This window comes from Ascaphus truei, chromosome 6 (genome assembly GCF_040206685.1).
Source record: "Ascaphus truei isolate aAscTru1 chromosome 6, aAscTru1.hap1, whole genome shotgun sequence".
Lineage (NCBI taxonomy): Eukaryota > Metazoa > Chordata > Amphibia > Anura > Ascaphidae > Ascaphus > Ascaphus truei.
In genome coordinates, this window is record NC_134488.1 from 120,011,472 (window position 1) to 120,036,107 (window position 24,636).

General features: G+C 50.5%; 1 protein-coding gene across 2 annotated transcripts in view; it reads right to left on the reverse strand.

Annotated features, from left to right (window-relative positions):
* Positions 1–1,802: 1,802 nt before the first annotated feature.
* Positions 1,803–24,636, reverse strand: part of LOC142497771 (trypsin-3-like) — a 54,200-nt gene continuing 31,366 nt past the window's right edge. For both annotated transcript variants that reach the window (XM_075606062.1, XM_075606063.1), the window contains 3 exons: positions 8,916–9,057; positions 7,007–7,273; positions 1,803–3,339 (listed from right to left, as the gene is read on the reverse strand). In XM_075606062.1, the coding sequence (XP_075462177.1) occupies positions 3,196–3,339; positions 7,007–7,273; positions 8,916–9,057 (553 nt within the window). In that variant the 3' untranslated portion in view covers positions 1,803–3,195. The remainder of the gene's footprint in view (positions 3,340–7,006; positions 7,274–8,915; positions 9,058–24,636) is intronic.

A 24,636-nucleotide genomic window follows, 5' to 3' on the forward strand; every position in this document is an offset into this window, starting at 1 on the left:
GTGTGCAAGTTATTGGCTGAATTCAGAATCATTGCATTACGCAGCAGCACACAACAATCAGCAGCTACAGATGCAACTTTCGTTTCTTGCCCAGTGTGTGAGGGAAATCCACAAGCATCTTGCAAACACTCTGCAGCATAGTCCATAGACCCACAGTGTGGGTCCTTGCATTTGAATGGGACTCGAAGCCCGGTAGGAGTCACCCAGTGTGAGTCCCATTCAAATACAGGGACCCCTGCTGTGTTAATCCGATGGGCCATTACAGCGTCTATGCTGAAGATTTTCCCTGACATGTTCATGGAATTCCCCAGAATCTGGTCCAAAACCGACAGTTTCATCTGTAGCAGCAGTTAGCAATCAGCAGGTACTGAAGCAGCAGCACATGCATCAAAGAACAGGGATCCACTGATAGCAACTGGATATTTTCCAGTGATACATCGGGTGCATTTCTTTAGCACTGATTTTTGCCCCAGGTTTAAGCTTTTTAGGGTAGAGGATTAGGGTAAAGGGTTTAGGGGAAGTAGTTAAGCTTTTTAGGGGAATGTGTTTAGGGCAAAGGGTTAAGCTTTTTAAGGTAGGGAGTAGCGTTAGTATTAGGGGTTAAAATTAGTTTTTTTTTTAGGGTGAGGGATAAGGTTAGGGACTTACCGTGATGGTCAAGGGGCCGGCGGCGAGAGGTCGGTGCAGCCAGGTGAGTGGCGGCTAAACGCCGGCGGAGATTTGGTCGCGGCAAAACGACCAGTGACCAAATGTCCTAGACTAGGGTGGTCCTGGCTTGCAGTCTCCAGAAAATCCGACGTACAGAATCACTGTAGGCAGCGTAAATAGGAACATATCGTGTGTGTATAAGACACATGAACCCAACTTTTTTCACAAACCTAGAAGTGAACATTGCGCATAGTAAATATGTAAATATAGAAATATGTAAATATAGAAATATGTAAATATAGAAATATGTTAATAAGAACGAGTGAGGTTCACAAGCCTCGAGTACCAGCACCTTTTAATTGGAAAAACATGCAGTGCGAATTTTCCTTCTACAGAATATTGGACTTATTTTCAAAATGACTCCCCCTCCTTTTTGTTTTTAGAACATAAATACGATACAAAAACGGTCTAAAAATCAGGTTCGGAAAGAGCTTTTGTTCTTTTTAAAGGTAAACGTAAGTAGTTGATGCTTGAATTGCGCGAGCCTAGAGAAAAGCGAAACATATTCATGTGTCGCAGAACGACAAATAAGTAAAGCAGTTGAACTTGAAGGTTGATTTAATATTCGGGAAGAATCCAGTTACACGGATAAGTTGCTAAAAGGACAGCGCCGTATTGTAAAAAAATAACTTATTAACGTAGCAAAACGTGAAATCTTATATTGGGGGGGGAGGGGGTCTTGTTAATCAGTTCTGTAGTATTAGATAAAAGTGACTGTTTTTTTCTTTTTTTCCCCCTTAAACTTAATGCCATTTTTAATGAGTTTTAAAGCATCCTTTGATTTCTATAGCCGGCTGTAGCCACCTACCCCAGCAGTGCAAGATCTTTGCTACACTTTCCAGTTTGTGATCATTTGTTGCCAATGTTCCCGGCAGTTTGAGCTAGAAACCGTAACAATAGATAATGTTACCTTTGTAATATCAGGATACGTTTGTAGCTGCTGAGTTACACTGACTGAAGGATTGATTGAAACTGAAAGGCGGTCAGCCATTATGTTAGGCACACAATCAGGATTTGTACAGCTTCACAAGAGGACAAATTACAGCAACATAATTAGTTGAAACAATGCAACAAATGGAAAAAGATCTGGGTCAACAATTTAATAATAACTTTATTTCATATAGTGCTTTTCTCCCAATGGGATACACAGTGCTTCACGGTTACAGTATAGCGCGCGGTGTGCAGCACATAGGAATGTTACAGACACAGTCCCTGCCCCGCAGAGCTTACAATGTTTTGGTGCCTGAGGCACAGGGAGCTACAGTGACTTGCCCAAGGTCACAAGGAGCTGACCCCAGGATTTGAACTAGGCTCTGTGTCATTGTTTGAAGAGTCTTTACTCACTGAGCCGCTCCTTGACCCTCTCGTCTTCACTCCTATACAGGCGGTCCTCGGTTATCCAACGGAACCCGTTCTGGAAGTAGCGTTGGATAGTGAAACCGTTGTAAAGTGAGTCCCATGTTAATCAGTGGCGGGGAGCGTTGGGTAACCCATTTAGGCGTCGGATAACGAATTCCGGCGTCGAAAAACAGCCCATAGGGTTGCGTTGGATATGCCATTCGTTGTACTGCACCGACACACTTTATTCGAGCAAATACCCAGTATGTACCTGGCAGATACCTGGAATGCGCCACTCCTCACCTCTGACAAGCCCCGTTGCGTTTGCCTTCCCAGCCTGGGTTCATGCCTGGCTGACGGGCGGCTGATCTGTTAAATGATAATGATTAGGATTTAATAGGCTGCAATGCTTCGCGTGTCTACCAGATGGCATAAATTCATGAATTGTAATGCAGTATATATATGTATATACTGTGCAGTATTGCAGCCAGCGGGAATAAAATGCTTCAATCCCTGCCTGGAAAATAACCCAATGCACTCGGGCAGAAAACAGTCACAAACCTCAATACACCCGGGTATACCTGAATTCGTGGGACTAGCCGAGCTCGAATAAAGTGTGTCGCCAGTGTAAAGTGAAACGTTGGATAGCGAGGACTACCTGTACACAGCATTGTATAACAGTCATCACAGAAAGATTAGGTAGATATATAAAAACAAAAAGCATTTGGTTACTGTAGAGGCATTGAACATTATTAAACAAAAAACATTTTAAAAAATACTTATATTTGTTTAATTTCTCGGTTCCTCCATTTTTCCATCAATAAATATGCCATTATTATTTATTATCATATACTTATAACGCACCAACCATACGGGGTGTGAGGAAAAGAGCAATAAAATGACAACATTAACATACAGAGGTGCAGAAGGTAAGAAGGGCGCTGTTCCACAGAGCTTACAATCAGTTCATTGTGGTCCTAGGTGGGAATGCCCATGAAGTGACCCATAATAATGAATGGTCCTGCTAGAGGGAGCATGTCTCCCTTCATTGTGTGCGTGTGGCTGCAGGTACCCGGGAGCAGGGATATATTTGTGTATTTGGGGTTAACTAGAAGTGGAAGCTTAGAGATGGGAGTTCTGCAAATCTTCTTAAAAGATTGTCCTGTAAATCCATTTCTGAAAGTTGGCCACAGCTGTGTATACGCCGGGGTATTTGGGATTTGCACAGCTGTTCCCCCAAGACACGATCCCAAACACCCTCCCATCACACACCAGTGGGCCCCCTGAATCCCCCTGAAAGAGAAACAAGGCAGAATTAACAATGGGAATTCTGTGTGTTACAGGATGGAGAATCATTCCGGCTAAATCTCCATAACATTCTATTAATCAGGGAGAGTCCCTCATAATTCCTGTAGCTAAAACAAATGGGACTTTAAATTAACCATTAATTAAAGCTGCTGTTTAAAAAAAAAAAAAAAAAACATTCAATATGTGCATCAATACAATCTGCACACTGACATGTGATTAGCTAAACTACAGATCGATCCGTTCTCCTGTAATCAATCGCTTTGTTCGGGGTTATTTAATTCACTGTTATTGCTGCTAAACAGTACCCACGATGCAAAGTTCTGTGTGGAAGATCATGTGACCTGGCAGTTACTAGATACAATTGGTGCATTGCTAGAGAGAGGGCAGGGCTCAAGAGCCAGAGTCTGTTTCAGAAGAGGAAGGGGATGTGACTCTGTAAATGGTTTCTATGGAAACCAAAATGCTTGCTACTTTAGAATACATTAAACATTTCTTTAAAATTTTTATTATTTTCACGGTATGGCTACTATAAATATTATAAGCATTTATATTTATTAACACTAGTTCTAAAAAAACCACACAATTCTGTTTTAATTTATATTGTATCCATCAGGTTTCAATGCGAAAGATACGTCAAAATTATTTCAAACAACAGTTTATGAAGTCTTGCTACATACGACGCACATTTTTTAAGGTTTGTGTTCCTTTTTAGCACTGAAATTGTCACGCACAAAATTGTTAAAAATATAATCTTAGTACATAAGCTCTTTACATGTTTTAATTCTCCATTTTAGCAGTTTCTATAACGTTCCTGAATGCACACAGGGGAGGTATGTAACAGGGACTTATCCCTGTTGAATAAACTCTCTCTAAAAGCCAGCAGGGATCTGGTTAAGTGCAGTAGGCAATTAACCAGACTCCACCTGGCAAATTAAGTCTGTAAAGAAAAGCCTCCTGTTCCCAACAGGAGAGAGATTTTTCCTCAGTACACAAGGGTGCTGACAAGAGGAAAGAGGTCTTGAGCAGAAAGGCTGTGCTGAGATACCTATATTCCTGGACACAGGTGACCCAGAAACCTACCAGAGACTGACATGAAGGGCCACCTGCTCTAAGGTATCTCTTGAGACTTTGGGGAATAGGCTGGTAATGGGATTATTCCTCCAGTCCTGCAGAAAGGGACTGGGGAAGTAAGTTAGCCCTTAAACAGGGATAGGTGTTTGTTGTTTTGTATATTTGTGTTTGCTGTGCTATTTAAAGGAACAGGCAATAAAGCCTTATTTAAATTTCTCCATTGTGTACCATGGCACGCATCTCTTACAGGAACATTCATACTTGGATCCATTATGAAGATGTTCTCATTAGATGGGTGCAAATAATTCTCCCACCTTTCAATATATATCAAATCGTGCATGGTCCGGTTGTTGCCTCAATGTAATCAGAGACACTAGAACACATCTTTCACAGCCTCATTTCAGCCGGTTCCATCATTCAGGCATATAGGATTTACTTATAGAGTGGAGAATCGTTAGCTTGCTTGTTCCTAGCTTGGATGTTACATTATTCTGAATTCTATACATTCAAATATACTCTTTATAGATTTTCTTCCAACAGTCATTATAGTTTTGTTCTATTTTTATTCATAGAGTTCCTGAGACTCGCCTTTATTTGCAGCCACCTGCAACTGTCCCACTTCCCCTAATCCCCGCAGCACTTCTCTTATCATGCCAGCACTCACCCGGTGATGGATCCTCAGGGGTCCGGTAAATCTGGCCTACTAACACGATGTTACCTACATAGGTAACGTCCGTTAGCTTTCCTGCGTTTAACGGTTAGCCACAAAGCTAAGTATATGCAAAAGTTATGGCCGTAAGTGATCTCATTAGCATAGGATGAACGCCATGTGACGTTAGCACTGCCTGGCGTTAGCGTCACATGACATGGCCTGTCTTACCCATAGGGGGCGATACTTCCGAAAAAAGAAAAGAGGAAAGGACCTGGTAAATAAAATACGATCGTTCAAACACACCTACCTGTGATCTTACACTGATCCTGTACCAGACCCATATCAGGGCCGGGGTGGGGGTAACGCCACCTTTACCTCTGACCTAACGTTATGATCCCAGCGGTACAGTAACTATAACGGAGCTCTGGGGGCTGGCGCTGTTAGAGGGAACACCTCTTCTGCATATCATTAACACTAACGCTCGTTATAGTAACGCAAGGGCCTGTTACGCCTGAAAACAGCGCTTAACGCAGCGTTACTGTGTGCTTATGATCCCCGTTGGGAGTTAATGATGCGCTAACAGAAGTTAACATATCGTTAAATATTTAGAGGACCTCTGAGGATCTACCCCCCAAGTCTCTGAATGTCACCTTGCTTTTCAGCACAAACTTCACCCCCTATACTGACACAAGGTAATAATGCCCCACAATGGGCTGTTCGGGGCATATTTTATATGCTGGGAGTTATAAAGTGAATCATTGAACGCTTCTGAAGAGGCTAACATGGTAATTGCAACCACCAATGGTTCCCGTGGCTATTTGGGGTGACATATTGCCAAATAATTTCCTAATACAGAGGTGTCCAACTCCAGGCCTCAAGGGCCTCCAATAGGTCATGTTTTAAGGATATTCCTGCTTCATCTGAGCCACTGATTGAGCCACCTGTGGAGACACTCCACATGAACATTGGATTCAGATGAAAGTGTGGGAATCAGCTGGATGGCAGTAGAGAAGCTGGATGATATACTGTAGCCACTCACTTCTGAATCTGTGCAGTATTCTTTTGGCCAAACCATACGATCATCTTAAAGGGGAGTAAGGTGGGAACGGGCATGAGGAAGGGCCACAGTGCCCGATACGTAGCCCCCCTTATCATGGACATTTGGTATTTTTAGTAGCTGGTCACAGCTGCTCTGGTTTATATTGTGCTTCTGTGGGTGTGTCTGTTAATCTCTTCCCCCCCTGGTTGCCCCCCTGCTTGCCCCTGTTTGTGGGGTCCCTCATGAATGTTGGAATGGGGACATTGTCTTACGTCATCGCCTTGCTTGCTTTTTCTCCAGCTTTGTTTTTTTTCGCACCATTTATTGATGTAAACGATTAAACTTGGAATTTTCTCTTATGGTTCTCTGATGTGATTATCAGTCTTCTGAGCGCTGTGGGTATTTGGGTTATTGGTATATCTTGTGAGGATTTGGGAGAGCCTCCTCCCCGCATGCACCATTGCAAGATCTAATTGTTAATTTTGGTAACTGGTAGTCCTGACTGACCTCCTCTTCTTTTCTCTCTAAAGCTCCTTTTATGTTTTATAAAAGTTCCTGGCATAGAATAAGGATCCTATCTGCTTATCCATGCCCAGCCTGCACCTACCCAGCACCCTGAACAGGTACAGGGAGACTGAGCACTGCCATGTATATAATCAATCTGATGTAACTTCCTTTAGAGCCGGGTAAGGTGAGTTACAATTGTAATTAACCTGTGCACTTATTCTACTCCTATCCCCTTCACCCTAACATTGCATTAAGCTCCCCACCCAACCCCCCACTTCTCTCTTCCAACTTGCTCCATTATTGTCTTTGATGGTCCCTCACATGATCTTGCTTCCCCCACAGTCCTCTGCTGCTCCATGCAGACAGCATCTGGTGTGGCTCACCTGGCAGGCGTCCTTCCCCCCTGTGTTGAAGCCGGCACAGATCATACTGCTTGTGATGTGCCCAGAATACGATGAGGAGCTGTTACACCTCCGTGTAGAGACTATAGGCAGCTTTACACTCCTCAGGGTATCTGAGGCCTTGCCACTGATAGTGCTGGTGTAACCCCAGCCAGACACCTGGCACAAACGTCCCTCACTCACTGCCGCCCCCTGCTTGGGGAGGGGCACCATCGACACAAAGGCGTTATACATTGCCGGGCGGTTTAGCTGTAAGAGTAAGACAGGAAGGCAAACATCAACGAATGGCCATTAACACATGAAGATATTCTCTGAGAGGCCCTGTCTGAAAATCACTTGAATCATGGCAATAACATACCCTCCAGCTGCTCCTATTTAGCAGGTACACTGTATGTTTTGGGTCCTGTAAAAACCAGCTATACATATTAAACGGAACTGTGTGATAACTGCGTAGGTTACTGCAGGAGTGGACAACTCCCACCCTCAAGGACCAACAACAGGTCAGGTGTTCAGGATATCCATGCTTCAGCGCAGGTGGTGCAGTCGAATACTGAGCCACTGATCGAGCCACGTGTGTTGAAGCAGGGATATCCTGAACACTTGACCTGTTGGTGGTCCCCTGGGTTAGGGGACTTCCATAGGAATAGCTTGCGAGTGGCTCCATCCAGCACAAGTAGGGAAACTACAGCGGCACCGATTACCCTGTGCAAATTGTTGGCGAGTCTGCAGTACGCAGCGCCATCAAACGCAATGCAAACCCCCAGCCCACAATGAGTTAAATCTGTACATTCAGGAAGGGCCGGCTTTATAAAAGTGCAACTGCACCGGGCCCTCGTATCATGTGCTGATGTGTACGTGACGTGTGTACGCGACGTACCAAGAGATGCCGGCGCTTAGAGAAGCCCCGGGCCAACTTCCGTAATCACAGTGGTGGTGACTGTAACCACCGCCACATTTAAACTGATTCCGGAAGTCGGGCCGCGGCCTCTGTAAGCGCCGGCATCTCTTGGTACGTAACAACGCTGCGTCGGATGATGTCAACACGTGATGCGAGGAGTAGGTTCAGGGGGGGGGGGAGGGGGAGGGGGAGGGTAAGAGACCCCCGCACACACACTGCACTGGGACTCGCCATGTTCCAAGCCGGCCCAGAGATTCAGGCCCCTCCGGCCGGGATGGGGCAAGCGGACCACCCAATCAGAGTTGCTTATCAGTTTAATGAAACTGCAAGATTCTTGTTATAATCGGTGGGGGAAGCCGGTTACAAGAAGCCGCGGCGCTGTCCGCGACTTCGAAAAGAAATAAACAAATGTCTTCATCCTTGTGGGGAAAGCTGTTTTACAAAGATTCATACCATGTGTATGCTAAGCAGGGGGCACAAGAGAGGGGCTTCCTAAAAAAATGGTTCTTTAAGAAGAAAATGGAATGATAAGTTTGTCGGTAGAAAAGTGGGGGGTACTCTGCGCCCCCCCCCCCCCCCCCCTTGTACCACCACTTTCACCAGTGATTATAATCTATTAGCATATACAGTACTAATAATATCTGTCTGTTTACAACAGCCTACTGTCGCTGGCACATGTGACACTGCCCGGTTGAACCTTCCAGAAATGCTCAACTCCTGTCCTCAAGCCCCCCAACACCCCAACGCTCCCTCCCCCCCTCCCCCCATAAAAGGTCAGGTTTTAAGGATATCCAAGCTTCAGCACAGGTGGCTCACTCAGAGGGGCAGTCAAGGACTGAGCCTCTGAGTGAGCCACCTGTGCTGAAGCAGGGACTGATTGAGCCACCTGTGCTGAAGCAGGGATACCTTGAAAACCTTGAGAACTGGAGTTGAGCTCCCCTGGTGCTGCAGCATAGTACATTAGGGTGGAGACAGAGGCTGCATGTTGCTCACCTTTATCAGCATAATGTCAGCAGTCCTGGAAGCTGAGCTGTAATCAGGGTGAGCTACCAGCCTCACAGGACGGAAGATCTGCTCCGTGCCCTCGAACGTGGCCAGAGAATACTCCCCAGCGACTATCAGCATCCTGCTCTGTCTGTTGGGAAAGGGGGATAATTCATGTATGTTTCTATATCTTTATATAGCGTACACAGTGTACTCAGCGCTTTACAAAACAAGCAACAGAGAAAATGATAATACAATGCGTGCAACAAACAAAACAAATTGGAAAGGAAATCCCTGCCCCGGAGAGCTTACAATCTAAGTGAATAATAATGAATGAGGCATATATATATACTTAGTTAAGTTATGGTGGATAAAAAAAAGTGACAAAAACCCTCCACAGCAAAGCATATAGGAAATGGAAACCTGTCATGTCAACATGTAATGTCCCAGAATCCCTTGCTGCAGTGGAAGTGCTGGGTGATAATGGGGAAAGGCGGCGGTTGCAGACCTGTGTAAGACATGCAAATGAGCACACAGTAATATTTCCATTTCATATATATATATATATATATATATCTGATACAACTTTACAGAAGCAAAAGACAAAGAGGAGTAAAGCAATCATCATACAACTTTCTATGCCTCAATGAAAATGTACAGTACCACTTGCAGTCCTGTCAAGTATAAGGCTAAGGCCCCGCTGCCTCAGACCACGCGCCCGCACTGCAGACAGGCGGCGCGTGGAGAGGCACTTGACCGCTATCTGCGGTCTGTAGGGAGCGGGAGCTGGAGCGGGGAGCGTGGCCAAAACGTTTAGGGTAGGCGCGGCAATGACGTCGGGGGCGGGCCATCACGGTATGTCAGGGGGTTCCCTCCTCCGCCTCCCCGCTCCCCACTCCCCGAAGCCTCCCTGAGGAGAGAGTCTGTGGGAGGGAGCAGGTGGGCTCCCTTGGTGCTGCAGCTGCTTTCCCCGCTCCCCGAAGCCTCCCCTCCTCCTCTCCTCACTTGGCTCACAGCCACACCACGTGACGCATCACCGCTTGGGATTACAATTCTCTTGCATCCCCTGGCGGTTGACGCGTCACAGCGTGTAGTGAGCCGTGCAGGGAGGAGGGACTGGGACCTGCTCGGGAGGATACCATCAGATGGTAAGTAGCGCGCACGCAGTCTCGAGCGCCGCCGGACGCAGTGGGACCAAAGCCTCAGGAGTTTCTTACACTGAATCCTGCAAACTTTTAGCTGTGAATGTTTACCCTGCGCTTCAGTCTGGGAGAGTATTTGATGGCAAGAAGGAAAGAAACGACGTTAGAGTGATGTGGAATTTGGTAGAAACTATTAGAACGTGTGTCAGTCTCATTGAAGAGGCAAAAATGATCCACAAAAAGAATAAATGCAAAACGGAAACAATTTAAATAATAAATAAACCAAAACATAAGTGCCCTTTGGGAAACGTTTTTTTTTTTACATCTAAAATGTAAGGGGATCTGTCTACCAGCGGGTCTGCCTTCTGCTACATGTGTAAGGGATTGGGACTGAGTGATGATGGGTTATTTTATACTTTATTATATTTGTACACTTCTGTGTTTTGCTTCATTGCTCAAAATAATGTGTGCGCTTGTATTCTGTGTGTAGTGTGCGCTTGTATTCTGTGTGTGGTGTGCGCTTGTATTCTGTGTGTAGTGTGTGCTTGTATTCTGTGTGCGGTGTGCGCTTGTATTCTGTGTGTAGTGTGCGCTTGTATTCTGTGTGCGGTGTGCGCTTGTATTCTGTGTGCGGTGTGCGCTTGTATTCATTGTGCGGTGTGCGCTTGTATTCTGTGTGCGGTGTGCGCTTGTATTCTGTGTGCGGTGTGCGCTTGTATTCTGTGTCCGGTGTGCGCTTGTATTCTGTGTGCGGTGTGCGCTTGTATTCTGTGTGCGGTGCGCGCTTGTATTCTGTGTGCGGTGTGCGCTTGTATTCTGTGTGCGGTGTGCGCTTGTATTCTGTGTGCGGTGTGCGCTTGTATTCTGTGTGCGGTGTGCGCTTGTATTCTGTGTGCGGTGTGCGCTTGTATTCTGTGTGCGGTGTGCGCTTGTATTCTGTGTGCGGTGTGCGCTTGTATTCTGTGCGCGGTGCGTGCTTATATTCAGTGTGCGGTGCGTGCTTATATTCAGTGTGCGGTGCGTGCTTATATTCAGTGTGTGGTGCGTGCTTTTATTCGGTGTGCGCTTGTATTCGGTGTGGTGCGCTTGTATTCGGTGTGGTGCGCTTTTATTCTGTGTGCGGTGTGCGCTTGTATTCTGTGTGCGGTGCGTGCTTATATTCAGTGTGCGGTGCGTGCTTATATTCAGTGTGCGGTGCGTGCTTATATTCAGTGTGCGGTGCGTGCTTATATTCAGTGTGCGGTGCGTGCTTATATTCAGTGTGTGGTGCGTGCTTATATTCGGTGTGCGCTTGTATTCGGTGTGGTGCACTTGTATTCGGTGTGCGGTGTGTGCTTGTATTTGGTACTTTTAGCTCTTTGTTTTTCACTTATCTTCGCACTGCTATGTGGAGGTACAGTGCTCAGTGATTCATGGTCCCATCTGGTCCTTTTTTTGTTACTATATATATATACATTATTATTATATTTTACTTGTAATGCACCAACTTATTCCGCATGCGTATGTGATACTATTTTTGATTATTTGCCGAGAGCAAGAAAATTACTTTACTACACTCTCTGAAGTGGCATAGCGTGTAAAGGCTCGGAGTGTAAAGGCTCGGCGAGTGAAGGCTCGGCGTGTAAAGGCTCTACGTGTAAAGGCTCGGCGAGTAAAGGTTCGGCGAGTAAAGGCTCGGCGTGTAAAGGCTCGGCGTGTAAAGGCTCGGCGTGTAAAGGCTCGGCGAGTAAAGGCTCGGCGTGTAAAGGCTCGGCAAGTAAAGGCCCGGCGTGTAAAGGCCCGGCGAGTAAAGGCCCGGTGTGTAAAGGCGCGGGGAGTAAAGGCTCGGCGAGTAAAGGGTCGGCGTGTAAAGGCTCGGGGAGTAAAGGCACGGGGAGTAAAGGCTCGGGGAGTAAAGGCTCGGGGATTAAAGGCTCGGGGAGTAACGGCTTGGCGTGTAAAGGCTCGGCGTGTAAAGGCTCAGCGTGTAAAGGCTCGGGGAGTAACGGCTTGGCGTGTAAAGGCTCGGCGTGTAAAGGCTCAGCGTGTAAAGGCTCGGGGAGTAACGGCTTGGCGTGTAAAGGCTCGGCGTGTAAAGGCTCAGCGTGTAAAGGCTCGGGGAGTAACGGCTTGGCGAGTAAAGGCTCGGTGTGTAAAGGCTCGGTGTGTAAAGGCTCGGGGAGTAATGGCTTGGCGTGTAAAGGCTCGGGGAGTAAAGGCGCGGGGAGTAAAGGCTCGGGGAGTAAAGGCTCGGCGAGTAAAGGCTCGGCGAGTAAAGGCTCGGCGTGTAAAGGCTCGGCGTGTAAAGGCTCGGCGAGTAAAAGCTCGGCATGTAAAGGCTCGGCGTGTAAAGGCTCGGGGAGTAACGGCTCGGAGTGTAAAGGCTCGGCGTGTAAATGCTCGGGGAGTAAAGGCTCGGGGAGTAAAGGCTCGGCGTGTAAAGGCGCAGGGAGTAAAGGCTCGGGGAGTAAAGGCTCGGCGAGTAAAGGCTCGGCGTGTAAAGGCTCGGCGAGTAAAGGCTCGGCGTGTAAAGGCTCGGCGAGTAAAGGCTCGGCGTGTAAAGGTTCGGCGTGTAAAGGTTCGGCGAGTAAAGGTTCGGCGAGTAAAGGCTCAGCGTGTAAAGGCTCGGGGAGTAAAGGCTCGGGGAGTAAAGGGTCGGCGTGTAAAGGCTCGGGGAGTAAAGGCACGGGGAGTAAAGGCCCGGGGAGTAAAGGCTCGGCGTGTAAAGGCTCGGAGAGTAAAGGGTCGGCGAGTAAAGGCTCGGGGAGTAAAGGATTGGCGAGTAAAGGCTTGGGGAGTAAAGGCTCGGGGAGTAAAGGCACGGGGAGTAAAGTCTCGGGGAGTAAAGGCTCGGGGAGTAAAGGCTCGGCGTGTAAAGGCTCGGGGAGTAAAGGGTCGGCGAGTAAAGGCTCGGGGAGTAAAGGATTGGCGAGTAAAGGCTCGGGGAGTAAAGGCTCGGGGAGTAAAGGCACGGGGAGTAAAGGCTCGGGGAGTAAAGGCTCGGGGAGTAAAGGCACGGCGAGTAAAGGCTCGGGGAGTAAAGGCTCGGGGAGTAAAGTCTCAGGGAGTAAAGGCTCGGCGAGTAAAGGCTCGGGGAGTAAAGGCTCGGGGAGTAAAGGGTCGGCGAGTAAAGGCTCGGGGAGTAAAGGCGCGGGGAGTAACGGCTCGGTGTGTAAAGGCTCGGGGAGTAAAGGCTCGGGGAGTAAAAGCTTGGGGAGTAACGGATCGGCGTGTAAAGGCGCGGCGTGTAAAGGCTCGGGGAGTAACGGCTCGGCGTGTAAAGGCTCGGCGAGTAAAGGCTCGGGGAGTAAAGGCCCAGCGTGTAAAGGCGCAGGGAGTAAAGGCTCGGGGAGTAAAGGCTCGGCGTGTAAAGGCTCGGCGAGTAAAGGCTCGGCGTGTAAAGGCTCGGCGAGTAAAGGCTCGGCGTGTAAAGGTTCGGCGAGAAAAGGCTCGGCATGTAAAGGCTCGGCGTGTAAAGGCTCGGGGAGTAAAGGCTCGGGAAGTAAAGGGTCGGCGTGTAAAGGCTCGGGCAGTAAAGGCTCGGGGAGTAAAGGCTCGGGGAGTAAAGGCTCGGCGTGTAAAAGCTCGGGGAGTAAAGGGTCGACGAGTAAAGGCTCGGGGAGTAAAGGATTGGCGAGTAAAGGCTCGGGGAGTAAAGGCTCTGGGAGTAAAGGCACGGGGAGTAAAGGCTCGGGGAGTAAATGCTCAGGGAGTAAAGGCTCGGCGAGTAAAGGCGCGGGGAGTAACAGCTCGGCGTGTAAAGGCTCGGGGAGTAAAGTGTCGGTGAGTAAAGGCTCGGGGAGTAAAGGCGCGGGGAGTAACGGCTCGGCGTGTAAAGGCGCGGGGAGTAAAGGCCCAGCATGTAAAGGCTCGGGGAGTAAAGGCTCAGGGAGTAAAGGCTCGGGGAGTAAAGTCTCGGGGAGTTAAAGCTCGGCGTGTAAAGGTGCGGGGAGTAAAGGCCCGGCATGTAAAGGCTCGGGGAGTAAAGGCTCGGTGTGTAAAGGCTCGCCGTGTAAAGGCTCGGGGAGTAAAGGGTCGGCGTGTAAAGGCTCGGCGAGTAGAGGCTCGGGGAGTAAAGGCTCGGGGAGTAAAGGCTCGGGGAGTAAAGGCTCGGCGTGTAAAGGCTCGGCGAGTAAATGCTCAGCGAGTAAAGGCTCGGCGTATAAAGGCTCGGCAAGTAAAGGCTCGGCGAGTAAAGGCTCGGCGTGTAAAGGCTCGGCGTGTAAAGGCTCAAGGAGTAAAGGCTCGGGGAGTAACGGCTCGGCGTGTAAAGGCTCGGGGAGTAAAGGCTCGGGGAGTAAAGGCTCGGGGAGTAAAGGCTCAGGGAGTAAAGGCTCGGGGAGTAAAGGCTCGGGGAGTAAAGTCTCGGGGAGTAAAGGCTCGGCCTATAAAGGCTCGGCGTGTAAAGGCTCGGCGTATAAAGGCTCGGCGTGTAAAGGCTCGGGGAGTAAAGGGTCGGCGTGTAAATGCTCGGCGTGTAAAAGCTCGGCGAGTAAAGGCTCGGCGAGTAAAGGCTCGGCGAGTGAAGGCTCGGCGTGTAAATGCTCGGCGTGTAAAAGCTCGGCGTGTAAAGGCTCGGCGAGTAAAGGCTCGGCGAGTAAAGGCTCGGCGTGTAAATGCTCGGCGTGTAAAGGCTCGGCGAGTAAAGGCTCGGCGTGTAAAGGCTCGGCGAGTAAAGGCTCGGCGAGTAAAGGCTCGGCGAGTAAAGGCTCGGCGAGTAAAGGCTCAGCGTATAAAGGCTCGGGGAGTAAAGGCTCGAATGTATTGTATTCTGTGTGCGGTGTGCGCTTGTATTCTGTGTGCGGTGTGCGCTTGTATTCTGTGTGCGGTGTGCGCTTGTATTCTGTGTGCGGTGTGCGCTTGTATTCTGTGTGCGGTGTGCGCTTGTATTCTGTGTGCGGTGTGCGCTTGTATTCTGTGTGCGGTGTGCGCTTGTATTCTGTGTGCGGTGTGCGCTTGTATTCTGTGTGCGGTGCGTGCTTATATTCAGTGTGCGGTGCGTGCTTATATTCAGTGTGTGGTGCGTGCTTATATTTGGTGTGCGCTTGTATTCGGTGTGGTGCGCTTGTATTCTGTGTGCGGTGTGCGCTTGTATTCTGTGTGCGGTGCGTGCTTATATTCAGTGTGCGGTGCGTGCTTATATTCAGTGTGCGGTGCGTGCTTATATTCAGTGTGGAGGTACAGTGCTCAGTGATTCATGGTCCCATCTGGTCCTTTTTTTGTTACTATATATATATACATTATTATTATATTTTACTTGTAATGCACCAACTTATTCCGCATGCGTATGTGACACTATTTTTGATTATTTGCCGAGAGCAAGAAAATTACTTTACTACGCTCTCTGAAGTGGCATAGCGTGTAAAGGCTCGGCGTGTAAAGGTTCGGCGAGTAAAGGCTCGGCGTGTAAAGGCTCTGCGTGTAAAGGCTCGGCGTGTAAAGGCTCGGCGTGTAAAGGCTCGGCGTGTAAAGGCTCGGGGAGTAAAGGCTCGGCGAGTAAATGTTCGGCGAGTAAAGGCTCTGCGTGTAAAGGCTCGGCGTGTAAAGGCTCGGCGTGTAAAGGCTCGGCGTGTAAAGGCTCGGCGTGTAAAGGCTCGGCGAGTAAAGGCCCGGCGTGTAAAGGCCCGGCGAGTAAAGGCCCGGTGTGTAAAGGCTCGGGGAGTAAAGGCTCGTTGTGTAAAGGCTGGGGGAGTAAAGGGTCGGCGTGTAAAGGCTCGGGGAGTAAAGGCTCGGGGAGTAAAGGCACGGGGAGTAAAGGCTCGGGGAGTAAAGGCTCGGCGTGTAAAGGCTCGGGGAGTAAAGGCTCGGGGAGTAAAGGCTCGGCGAGTAAAGGCTCGGGGAGTAAAGGTTCGGGGAGTAAAGGCTCGGGGAGTAAAGGCTCGGGGAGTAAAGGCTCGGGGAGTAAAGGCTTGGGGAGTAAAGGCTCGGGGAGTAAAGGCTCGGGGAGTAAAGGCTCGGCGTGTAAAGGCTCGGGGAGTAAAGGCTCGGGGAGTAAAGGCTCGGCGATTAAAGGCTCGGCGAGTAAAGGCTCGGCGTGTAAAGGCTCGGCGTGTAAAGGCTCGGGGAGTAACGGCTTGGCGTGTAAAGGCTCGGCGTGTAAAGGCTCAGCGTGTAAAGGCTCGGGGAGTAACGGCTTGGCGAGTAAAGGCTCGGCGTGTAAAGGCTCGGTGTGTAAAGGCTCGGGGAGTAATGGCTTGGCGTGTAAAGGCTCGGGGAGTAAAGGCTCGGCGTGTAAAGGCTCGGGGAGTAAAGGCCCGGCGAGTAAAGGCTCGGCGTGTAAAGGCTCGGCGAGTAAAAGCTCGGCATGTAAAGGCTCGGCGTGTAAAGGCTCGGGGAGTAACGTCTCGGAGTGTAAAGGCTCGGCGTGTAAATGCTCGGGGAGTAAAGGCTCGGGGAGTAAAGGCTCGGCGAGTAAAGGCTCGGCGTGTAAAGGCTCGGCGAGTAACGTCTCGGAGTGTAAAGGCTCGGCGTGTAAAGGCGCAGGGAGTAAAGGCTCGGGGAGTAAAGGCTCGGCGAGTAAACGCTCGGCGTGTAAAGGCTCGGCGAGTAAAGGCTCGGCGTGTAAAGGCTCGGCGAGTAAAGGCTCGGCGTGTAAAGGTTCGGCGAGTAAAGGTTCGGCGAGTAAAGGCTCGGCGTGTAAAGGCTCAGGGAGTAAAGGCTCGGGGAGTAAAGGGTCGGCGTGTAAAGGCTCGGGGAGTAAAGGCACGGGGAGTAAAGGCCCGGGGAGTAAAGGCTCGGCGTGTAAAAGCTCGGGGAGTAAAGGGTCAGCGAGTAAAGGCTCGGGGAGTAAAGGATTGGCGAGTAAAGGCTCGGGGAGTAAAGGCTCGGGGAGTAAAGGCTCGGGGAGTAAAGGCTCGGGGAGTAAAGGCACGGGGAGTAAAGGCTCGGGGAGTAAAGGCTCGGGGAGTAAAGTCTCAGGGAGTAAAGGCTCGGCGAGTAAAGGCGCGGGGAGTAACGGCTCGGCGTGTAAAGGCTCGGGGAGTAAAGGCTCTGGGAGTAAAGGCTCGGGGAGTAAAGGCGCGCGGAGTAACGGCTCGGTGTGTAAAGGCTCGGGGAGTAAAGGCTCGGGGAGTAAAAGCTTGGGGAGTAACGGCTCGGCGTGTAAACGCGCGGCGTGTAAAGGCCCGGGGAGTAACGGCTCGGCGTGTAAAGGCTCGGCGAGTAAAGGCTCGGGGAGTAAAGGCCCAGCGTATAAAGGCGCAGGGAGTAAAGGCTCGGGGAGTAAAGGCTCGGCGAGTAAAGGCTCGGCGAGTAAAGGCTCGGCGTGTAAAGGCTCGGCGTGTAAAGGCTCGGCGTGTAAAGGCTCGGCGAGTAAAGGCTCGGGGAGTAAAGGCCCGGCGTGTAAAGGCTCGGGGAGTAAAGGCTCGGGGAGTAAAGGCTCGGCGTGTAAAGGCTCGGGCAGTAAAGGCACGGGGAGTAAAGGCTCGGGGAGTAAAGGCTCGGCGTGTAAAAGCTCGGGGAGTAAAGGGTCGACGAGTAAAGGCTCGGGGAGTGAAGGATTGGCGAGTAAAGGCTCGGGGAGTAAAGGCTCTGGGAGTAAAGGCTCGGGGAGTAAAGGCACGGGGAGTAAAGGCTCGGGGAGTAAAGGCTCGGGGAGTAAATGCTCAGGGAGTAAAGGCTCGGCGAGTAAAGGCACGGGGAGTAACGGCTTGGCGTGTAAAGGCTCGGGGAGTAAAGTGTCGGCGAGTAAAGGCTCGGGGAGTAAAGGCGCGGGGAGTAACGGCTCGGCGTGTAAAGGCGCGGGGAGTAAAGGCCCAGCATGTAAAGGCTCGGGGAGTAAAGGCTCGGGGAGTAAAGTCTCGGGGAGTTAAAGCTCGGCGTGTAAAGGCTCGGGGAGTAAAGGCCCGGCATGTAAAGGCTCGGGGAGTTAAAGCTCGGCGTGTAAAGGCTCGAGGAGTAAAGGCTCGGCGTGTAAAGGCTCGGGGAGTTAAAGCTCGGCGTGTAAAGGCTCGAGGAGTAAAGGCTCGGCGTGTAAAGGCTCGGGGAGTAAAGGGTCGGCTTGTAAAGGCTCGGCGAGTAGAGGCTCGGGGAGTAAAGGCTCGGGGAGTAAAGGCTCGGGGAGTAAAGGCTCGGGGAGTAAAGGCTCGGCGTGTAAAGGCTCGGCGAGTAAATGCTCAGCGAGTAAAGGCTCGGCGTATAAAGGCTCGGCGAGTAAAGGCTCGGCGAGTAAAGGCTCGGCGTGTAAAGGCTCGGCGTGTAAAGGCTCGAGGAGTAAAGGCTCGGGGAGTAAAGGCTCGGGGAGTAAAGGCTCGGGGAGTAACGGCTCGGGGAGTAAAGGCTCAGGGAGTAAAGGCTCGGGGAGTAAAGGCTCGGGGAGTAAAGTCTCGGGAAGTAAAGGCTCGGCCTATAAAGGCTCCGCGTGTAAAGGCTCGGGGAGTAAAGGCTCGGCGTGTAAATGCTCGGCTTGTAAAAGCTCGGCGAGTAAAGGCTCGGCGAGTAAAGGCTCGGCGAGTAAAGGCTCGGCGTGTAAATGCTCGGCTTGTAAAGGCTCGGCGAGTAAAGGCTCGGCGTGTAAAGGATCGGCGAGTAAATGCTCGGCGTGTAAAGGCTCGGCGTGTAAAGGCTCGGCGAGTAAAGGCTCGGCGTGTAAAGGCTCGGGGAGTAAAGGCTCGGGGAGTAAAGGCTCGGCGAGTAAAGGCTCGGCGAGTAAAGGCTCAGCGTGTAAAGGCTCGGCGTGTAAAGGCGTGTAAAGGCTCGGCGGGTAAAGGCTCGGCGTGTAAAGGCTCGGCGAGTAAAGGCTCGGCGAGTAAAGGCTCGGCGTGTAAAGGCTCGGCGAGTAAAGGCTCGGCGAGTAAAGGCTCGGCGAGTTAAAGGCCCGGCGCGTTAAAGGCCCGGCGAGTTAGAGGCCCGGCGAGTTAGCGGCCCGGCGAGTTAAAGGCGTGTATAAGCTCGGCGTGTAATGTTTTTACAGAAATAAAACGTGGGGGGATTGGGCAGAGCAGCACAGAGCTATATTTAGCTCCAGGGAGCCCTCGGTTCCCAAGAAACTGGCCGTATTAGCTGTTGCTGTTTTCCTCCCTCTTAGGGAAATCCAACTGGGTGTTAAATCTCGCAGGTCTCGCAGGCCAATAGGAAGCCTCAACATCATTGGGGGGATAATGTCGCAGCTTCCAATTGGACGACCATTTAAATGTCCATGAAGCTGAAGCAGTGAGTAAAGACACTGACTCTGTAAACAGCGACACAGAGTTTGAATCAGGGGAACCTGGTTCTATTCCCGGGGTCAGCTCCTTGTGACCTTGGGCAAATCACTTTATCTCCCTGTGCCTCAGGCACCAAAAACATAAAGTATAAGCTCATCTGGGCAGGGACCTGTGCCTGTAACATTCCTATGTGCTGCGCACCGCGCGCTATACTGTAACATTCCGATGTGCTGCGCACCGCGCGCTATACTGTAACAATCCTATGTGCTGCGCACCGCGCGCTATACTGTAACATTCCTATGTGCTGCGTGCTGGGCGCTATACTGTAACATTCCTATGTGCTGCGTGCTGGGCGCTATACTGTAACATTCCTATGTGCTGCGCACCGCGCGCTATACTGTAACATTCCAATGTGCTGCGCACCGCGCGCTGTACTGTAACATTCCTATGTGCTGCGTGCTGGGCGCTATACTGTAACATTCCTATGTGCTGCGCACCGCGCGCTGTACTGTAACATTCCTATGTGCTGCGCACCGTGCGCTATACTGTAACATTCCTATGTGCTGCGCACCGTGCGCTATACTGTAACATTCCTATGTGCTGCGCACCGTGCGCTATACTGTAACGTTCCTATGTGCTGCGTGCTGGGCGCTATACTGTAACATTCCGATGTGCTGCGCACCGTGCGCTATACTGTAACATTCCTATGTGCTGCGTGCTGGGCGCTATACTGTAACATTCCTATGTGCTGTATACAGCGCGCTATATTGTAACATTCCTATGTGCTGCGCACCGCGCGCTATACTGTAACATTCCTATGTGCTGCGCACCGTGCGTTATACTGTAACATTCCTATGTGCTGCGCACAGCGCGCTGTACTGTAACATTCCTATGTGCTGCGTGCTGGGCGCTATACTGTAACATTCCTATGTGCTGCGTGATGGGCGCTATACTGTAACATTCCTATGTGCTGCGCACCGCGCGTTATACTGTAACATTCCTATGTGCTGCGCACAGCGCGCTGTACTGTAACATTCCTATGTGCTGCGTGCTGGGCGCTATACTGTAACATTCCTATGTGCTGCGTGCTGGGAGCTATACTGTAACATTCCTATGTGCTGCGCACCGCGCGCTGTACTGTAACATTCCTATGTGCTGCGTGCTGGGCGCTATACTGTAACATTCCTATGTGCTGCGTGATGGGCGCTATACTGTAACATTCCTATGTGCTGCGCACCGTGCGCTATACTGTAACATTCCTATGTGCTGCGCACCGCGCGCTGTACTGTAACATTCCTATGTGCTGTATACAGCGCGCTATACTGTAACATTCCTATGTGCTGTATACAGCGCGCTGTACTGTAACATTCCTATGTGCTGTATACAGCGCGCTGTACTGTAACATTCCTATGTGCTGCGCACCGTGCGCTATACTGTAACATTCCTATGTGCTGTATACCGCGCGCTATACTGTAACATTCCTATGTGCTCCGTACCGCGCGCTATACTGTAACATTCCTATGTGCTGCGCACCGTGCGCTATACTGTAACATTCCTATGTGCTGCGTGCTGGGCGCTATACTGTAACATTCCTATGTGCTGCGCACCGTGCGCTATACTGTAACATTCCTATGTGCTGCGTGCTGGGCGCTATACTGTAACATTCCTATGTGCTGCGCACCGCGCGCTATACTGTAACATTCCTATGTGCTGCGCACCGCGCGCTATACTGTAACATTCCTACAGTATGTGCTGCGCACCGCACGCTATACTGTAACATTCCTATGTGCTGCGTGCTGGGCGCTATACTGTAACATTCCTATGTGCTGCGCACCGTGCGCAATACTGTAACATTCCTATGTGCTGCGTGCTGGGCGCTATACTGTAACATTCCTATGTGCTGCGTACCGCGCGCTATACTGTAACATTCCTATGTGCTGCGCACCGTGCGGTATACTGTAACATTCCTATGTGCTGCGCACCGTGCACTATACTGTAACATTCCTATGTGCTGCGTACCGTGCGCTATACTGTAACATTCCTATGTGCTGCGCACCGCGCGCTATACTGTAACATTCCGATGTGCTGCGTGCTGGGCGCTATACTGTAACATTCCGATGTGCTGCGTGCTGGGCGCTATACTGTAACATTCCTATGTGCTGCGTGCTGGGCGCTATACTGTAACATTCCTATGTGCTGTATACCGCGCGCTATACTGTAACATTCCTATGTGCTGCGTGCTGGGCGCTATACTGTAACATTCCTATGTGCTGCGCACCGCGCGCTATACTGTAACATTCCTATGTGCTGCGCACCGCGCGCAGTACTGTAACATTCCTATGTGCTGCGTGCTGGGCGCTATACTGTAACATTCCTATGTGCTGCGCACCGCGCGCTGTACTGTAACATTCCTATGTGCTGCGCACCGTGCGCTATACTGTAACATTCCTATGTGCTGCGTGCTGGGCGCTATACTGTAACATTCCTATGTGCTGCGCACCGTGCGCTATACTGTAACATTCCTATGTGCTGCGCACCGTGCGCTATACTGTAACATTCCTATGTGCTGCGTGCTGGGCGCTATACTGTAACATTCCGATGTGCTGCGCACCGTTCGCTATACTGTAACATTCCTATGTGCTGCGTGCTGGGCGCTATACTGTAACATTCCTATGTGCTGTATACAGCGCGCTATATTGTAACATTCCTATGTGCTGCGCACCGCGCGCTATACTGTAACATTCCTATGTGCTGCGCACCATGCGCTATACTGTAACATTCCTATGTGCTGCGTGCTGGGCGCTATACTGTAACATTCCGATGTGCTGCGCACCGTGCGCTATACTGTAACATTCCTATGTGCTGCGTGCTGGGCGCTATACTGTAACATTCCTATGTGCTGTATACAGCGCGCTATATTGTAACATTCCTATGTGCTGCGCACCGCGCGTTATACTGTAACATTCCTATGTGCTGCGCACAGCGCGCTGTACTGTAACATTCCTATGTGCTGCGTGCTGGGCGCTATACTGTAACATTCCTATGTGCTGCGTGATGGGCGCTATACTGTAACATTCCTATGTGCTGCGCACCGCGCGTTATACTGTAACATTCCTATGTGCTGCGTGCTGGGCGCTATACTGTAACATTCCTATGTGCTGCGTGCTGGGCGCTATACTGTAACATTCCTATGTGCTGCGCACCGCGCGCTGTACTGTAACATTCCTATGTGCTGCGCACCGCGCGCTATACTGTAACATTCCTATGTGCTGCGCACCGCGCGCTATACTGTAACATTCCTATGTGCTGCGCACCGTGCGCTATACTGTAACATTCCTATGTGCTGCGCACCGCGCGCTATACTGTAACATTCCTATGTGCTGCGCACCGCGCGCTATACTGTAACATTCCTATGTGCTGCGCACCGCGCGCTATACTGTAACATTCCTATGTGCTGCGCACCGCGCGCTATACTGTAACATTCCTATGTGCTGCGCACCGTGCGCTATACTGTAACATTCCTATGTGCTGCGCACCGCGCGCTGTACTGTAACATTCCTATGTGCTGTATACAGCGCGCTATACTGTAACATTCCTATGTGCTGTATACAGCGCGCTGTACTGTAACATTCCTATGTGCTGTATACAGCGCGCTGTACTGTAACATTCCTATGTGCTGCGCACCGTGCGCTATACTGTAACATTCCTATGTGCTGTATACCGCGCGCTATACTGTAACATTCCTATGTGCTCCGTACCGCGCGCTATACTGTAACATTCCTATGTGCTGCGCACCGTGCGCTATACTGTAACATTCCTATGTGCTGCGTGCTGGGCGCTATACTGTAACATTCCTATGTGCTGCGCACCGTGCGCTATACTGTAACATTCCTATGTGCTGCGTGCTGGGCGCTATACTGTAACATTCCTATGTGCTGCGCACCGCGCGCTATACTGTAACATTCCTATGTGCTGCGCACCGCGCGCTATACTGTAACATTCCTTTGTGCTGCGCACCGCACGCTATACTGTAACATTCCTATGTGCTGCGTGCTGGGCGCTATACTGTAACATTCCTATGTGCTGCGCACCGTGCGCAATACTGTAACATTCCTATGTGCTGCGTGCTGGGCGCTATACTGTAACATTCCTATGTGCTGCGTACCGCGCGCTATACTGTAACATTCCTATGTGCTGCGCACCGTGCGCTATACTGTAACATTCCTATGTGCTGCGCACCGTGCGCTATACTGTAACATTCCTATGTGCTGCGTACCGTGCGCTATACTGTAACATTCCTATGTGCTGCGCACCGCGCGCTATACTGTAACATTCCGATGTGCTGCGTGCTGGGCGCTATACTGTAACATTCCGATGTGCTGCGTGCTGGGCGCTATACTGTAACATTCCTATGTGCTGCGTGCTGGGCGCTATACTGTAACATTCCTATGTGCTGTATACCGCGCGCTATACTGTAACATTCCTATGTGCTGCGTGCTGGGCGCTATACTGTAACATTCCTATGTGCTGCGCACCGCGCGCTGTACTGTAACATTCCTATGTGCTGCGTGCTGGGCGCTATACTGTAACATTCCTATGTGCTGCGCACCGCGCGCTGTACTGTAACATTCCTATGTGCTGCGTGCTGGGCGCTATACTGTAACATTCCTATGTGCTGCGCACCGTGCGCTATACTGTAACATTCCTATGTGCTGCGTACCGCGTGCTATACTGTAACATTCCTATGTGCTGCGTGCTGGGCGCTATACTGTAACATTCCTATGTGCTACGCACCGCGCGCTATACTGTAACATTCCTATGTGCTACGTACCGTGCGCTATACTGTAACATTCCTATGTGCTGCGCACCGCGCGCTATACTGTAACATTCCTATGTGCTACGTACCGTGCGCTATACTGTAACATTCCTATGTGCTGCGCACCGCGCGCTATACTGTAACATTCCTATGTGCTGCGTGCTGGGCGCTATACTGTAACATTCCTATGTGCTGCGTGCTGGGCGCTATACTGTAACATTCCGATGTGCTGCGCACCGTGCGCTATACTGTAACATTCCTATGTGCTGCGTACCGCGCGCTGTACTGTAACATTCCTATGTGCTACGTACCGTGCGCTATACTGTAACATTCCTATGTGCTGCGCACCGTGCGCTATACTGCAACATTCCTATGTGCTGCGTGCTGGGCGCTATACTGTAACATTCCTATGTGCTGCGCACCGCGCGCTGTACTGTAACATTCCTATGTGCTGCGCACCGCGCGCTATACTGTAACATTCCTATGTGCTGCGCACCGTGCGCTATACTGTAACATTCCTATGTGCTGCGCACCGCGCGCTATACTGTAACATTCCTATGTGCTGCGTACTGCGCGCTATACTGTAACATTCCTATGTGCTGCGCACCGCGCGCTATACTGTAACATTCCTATGTGCTGGGTGCTGGGCG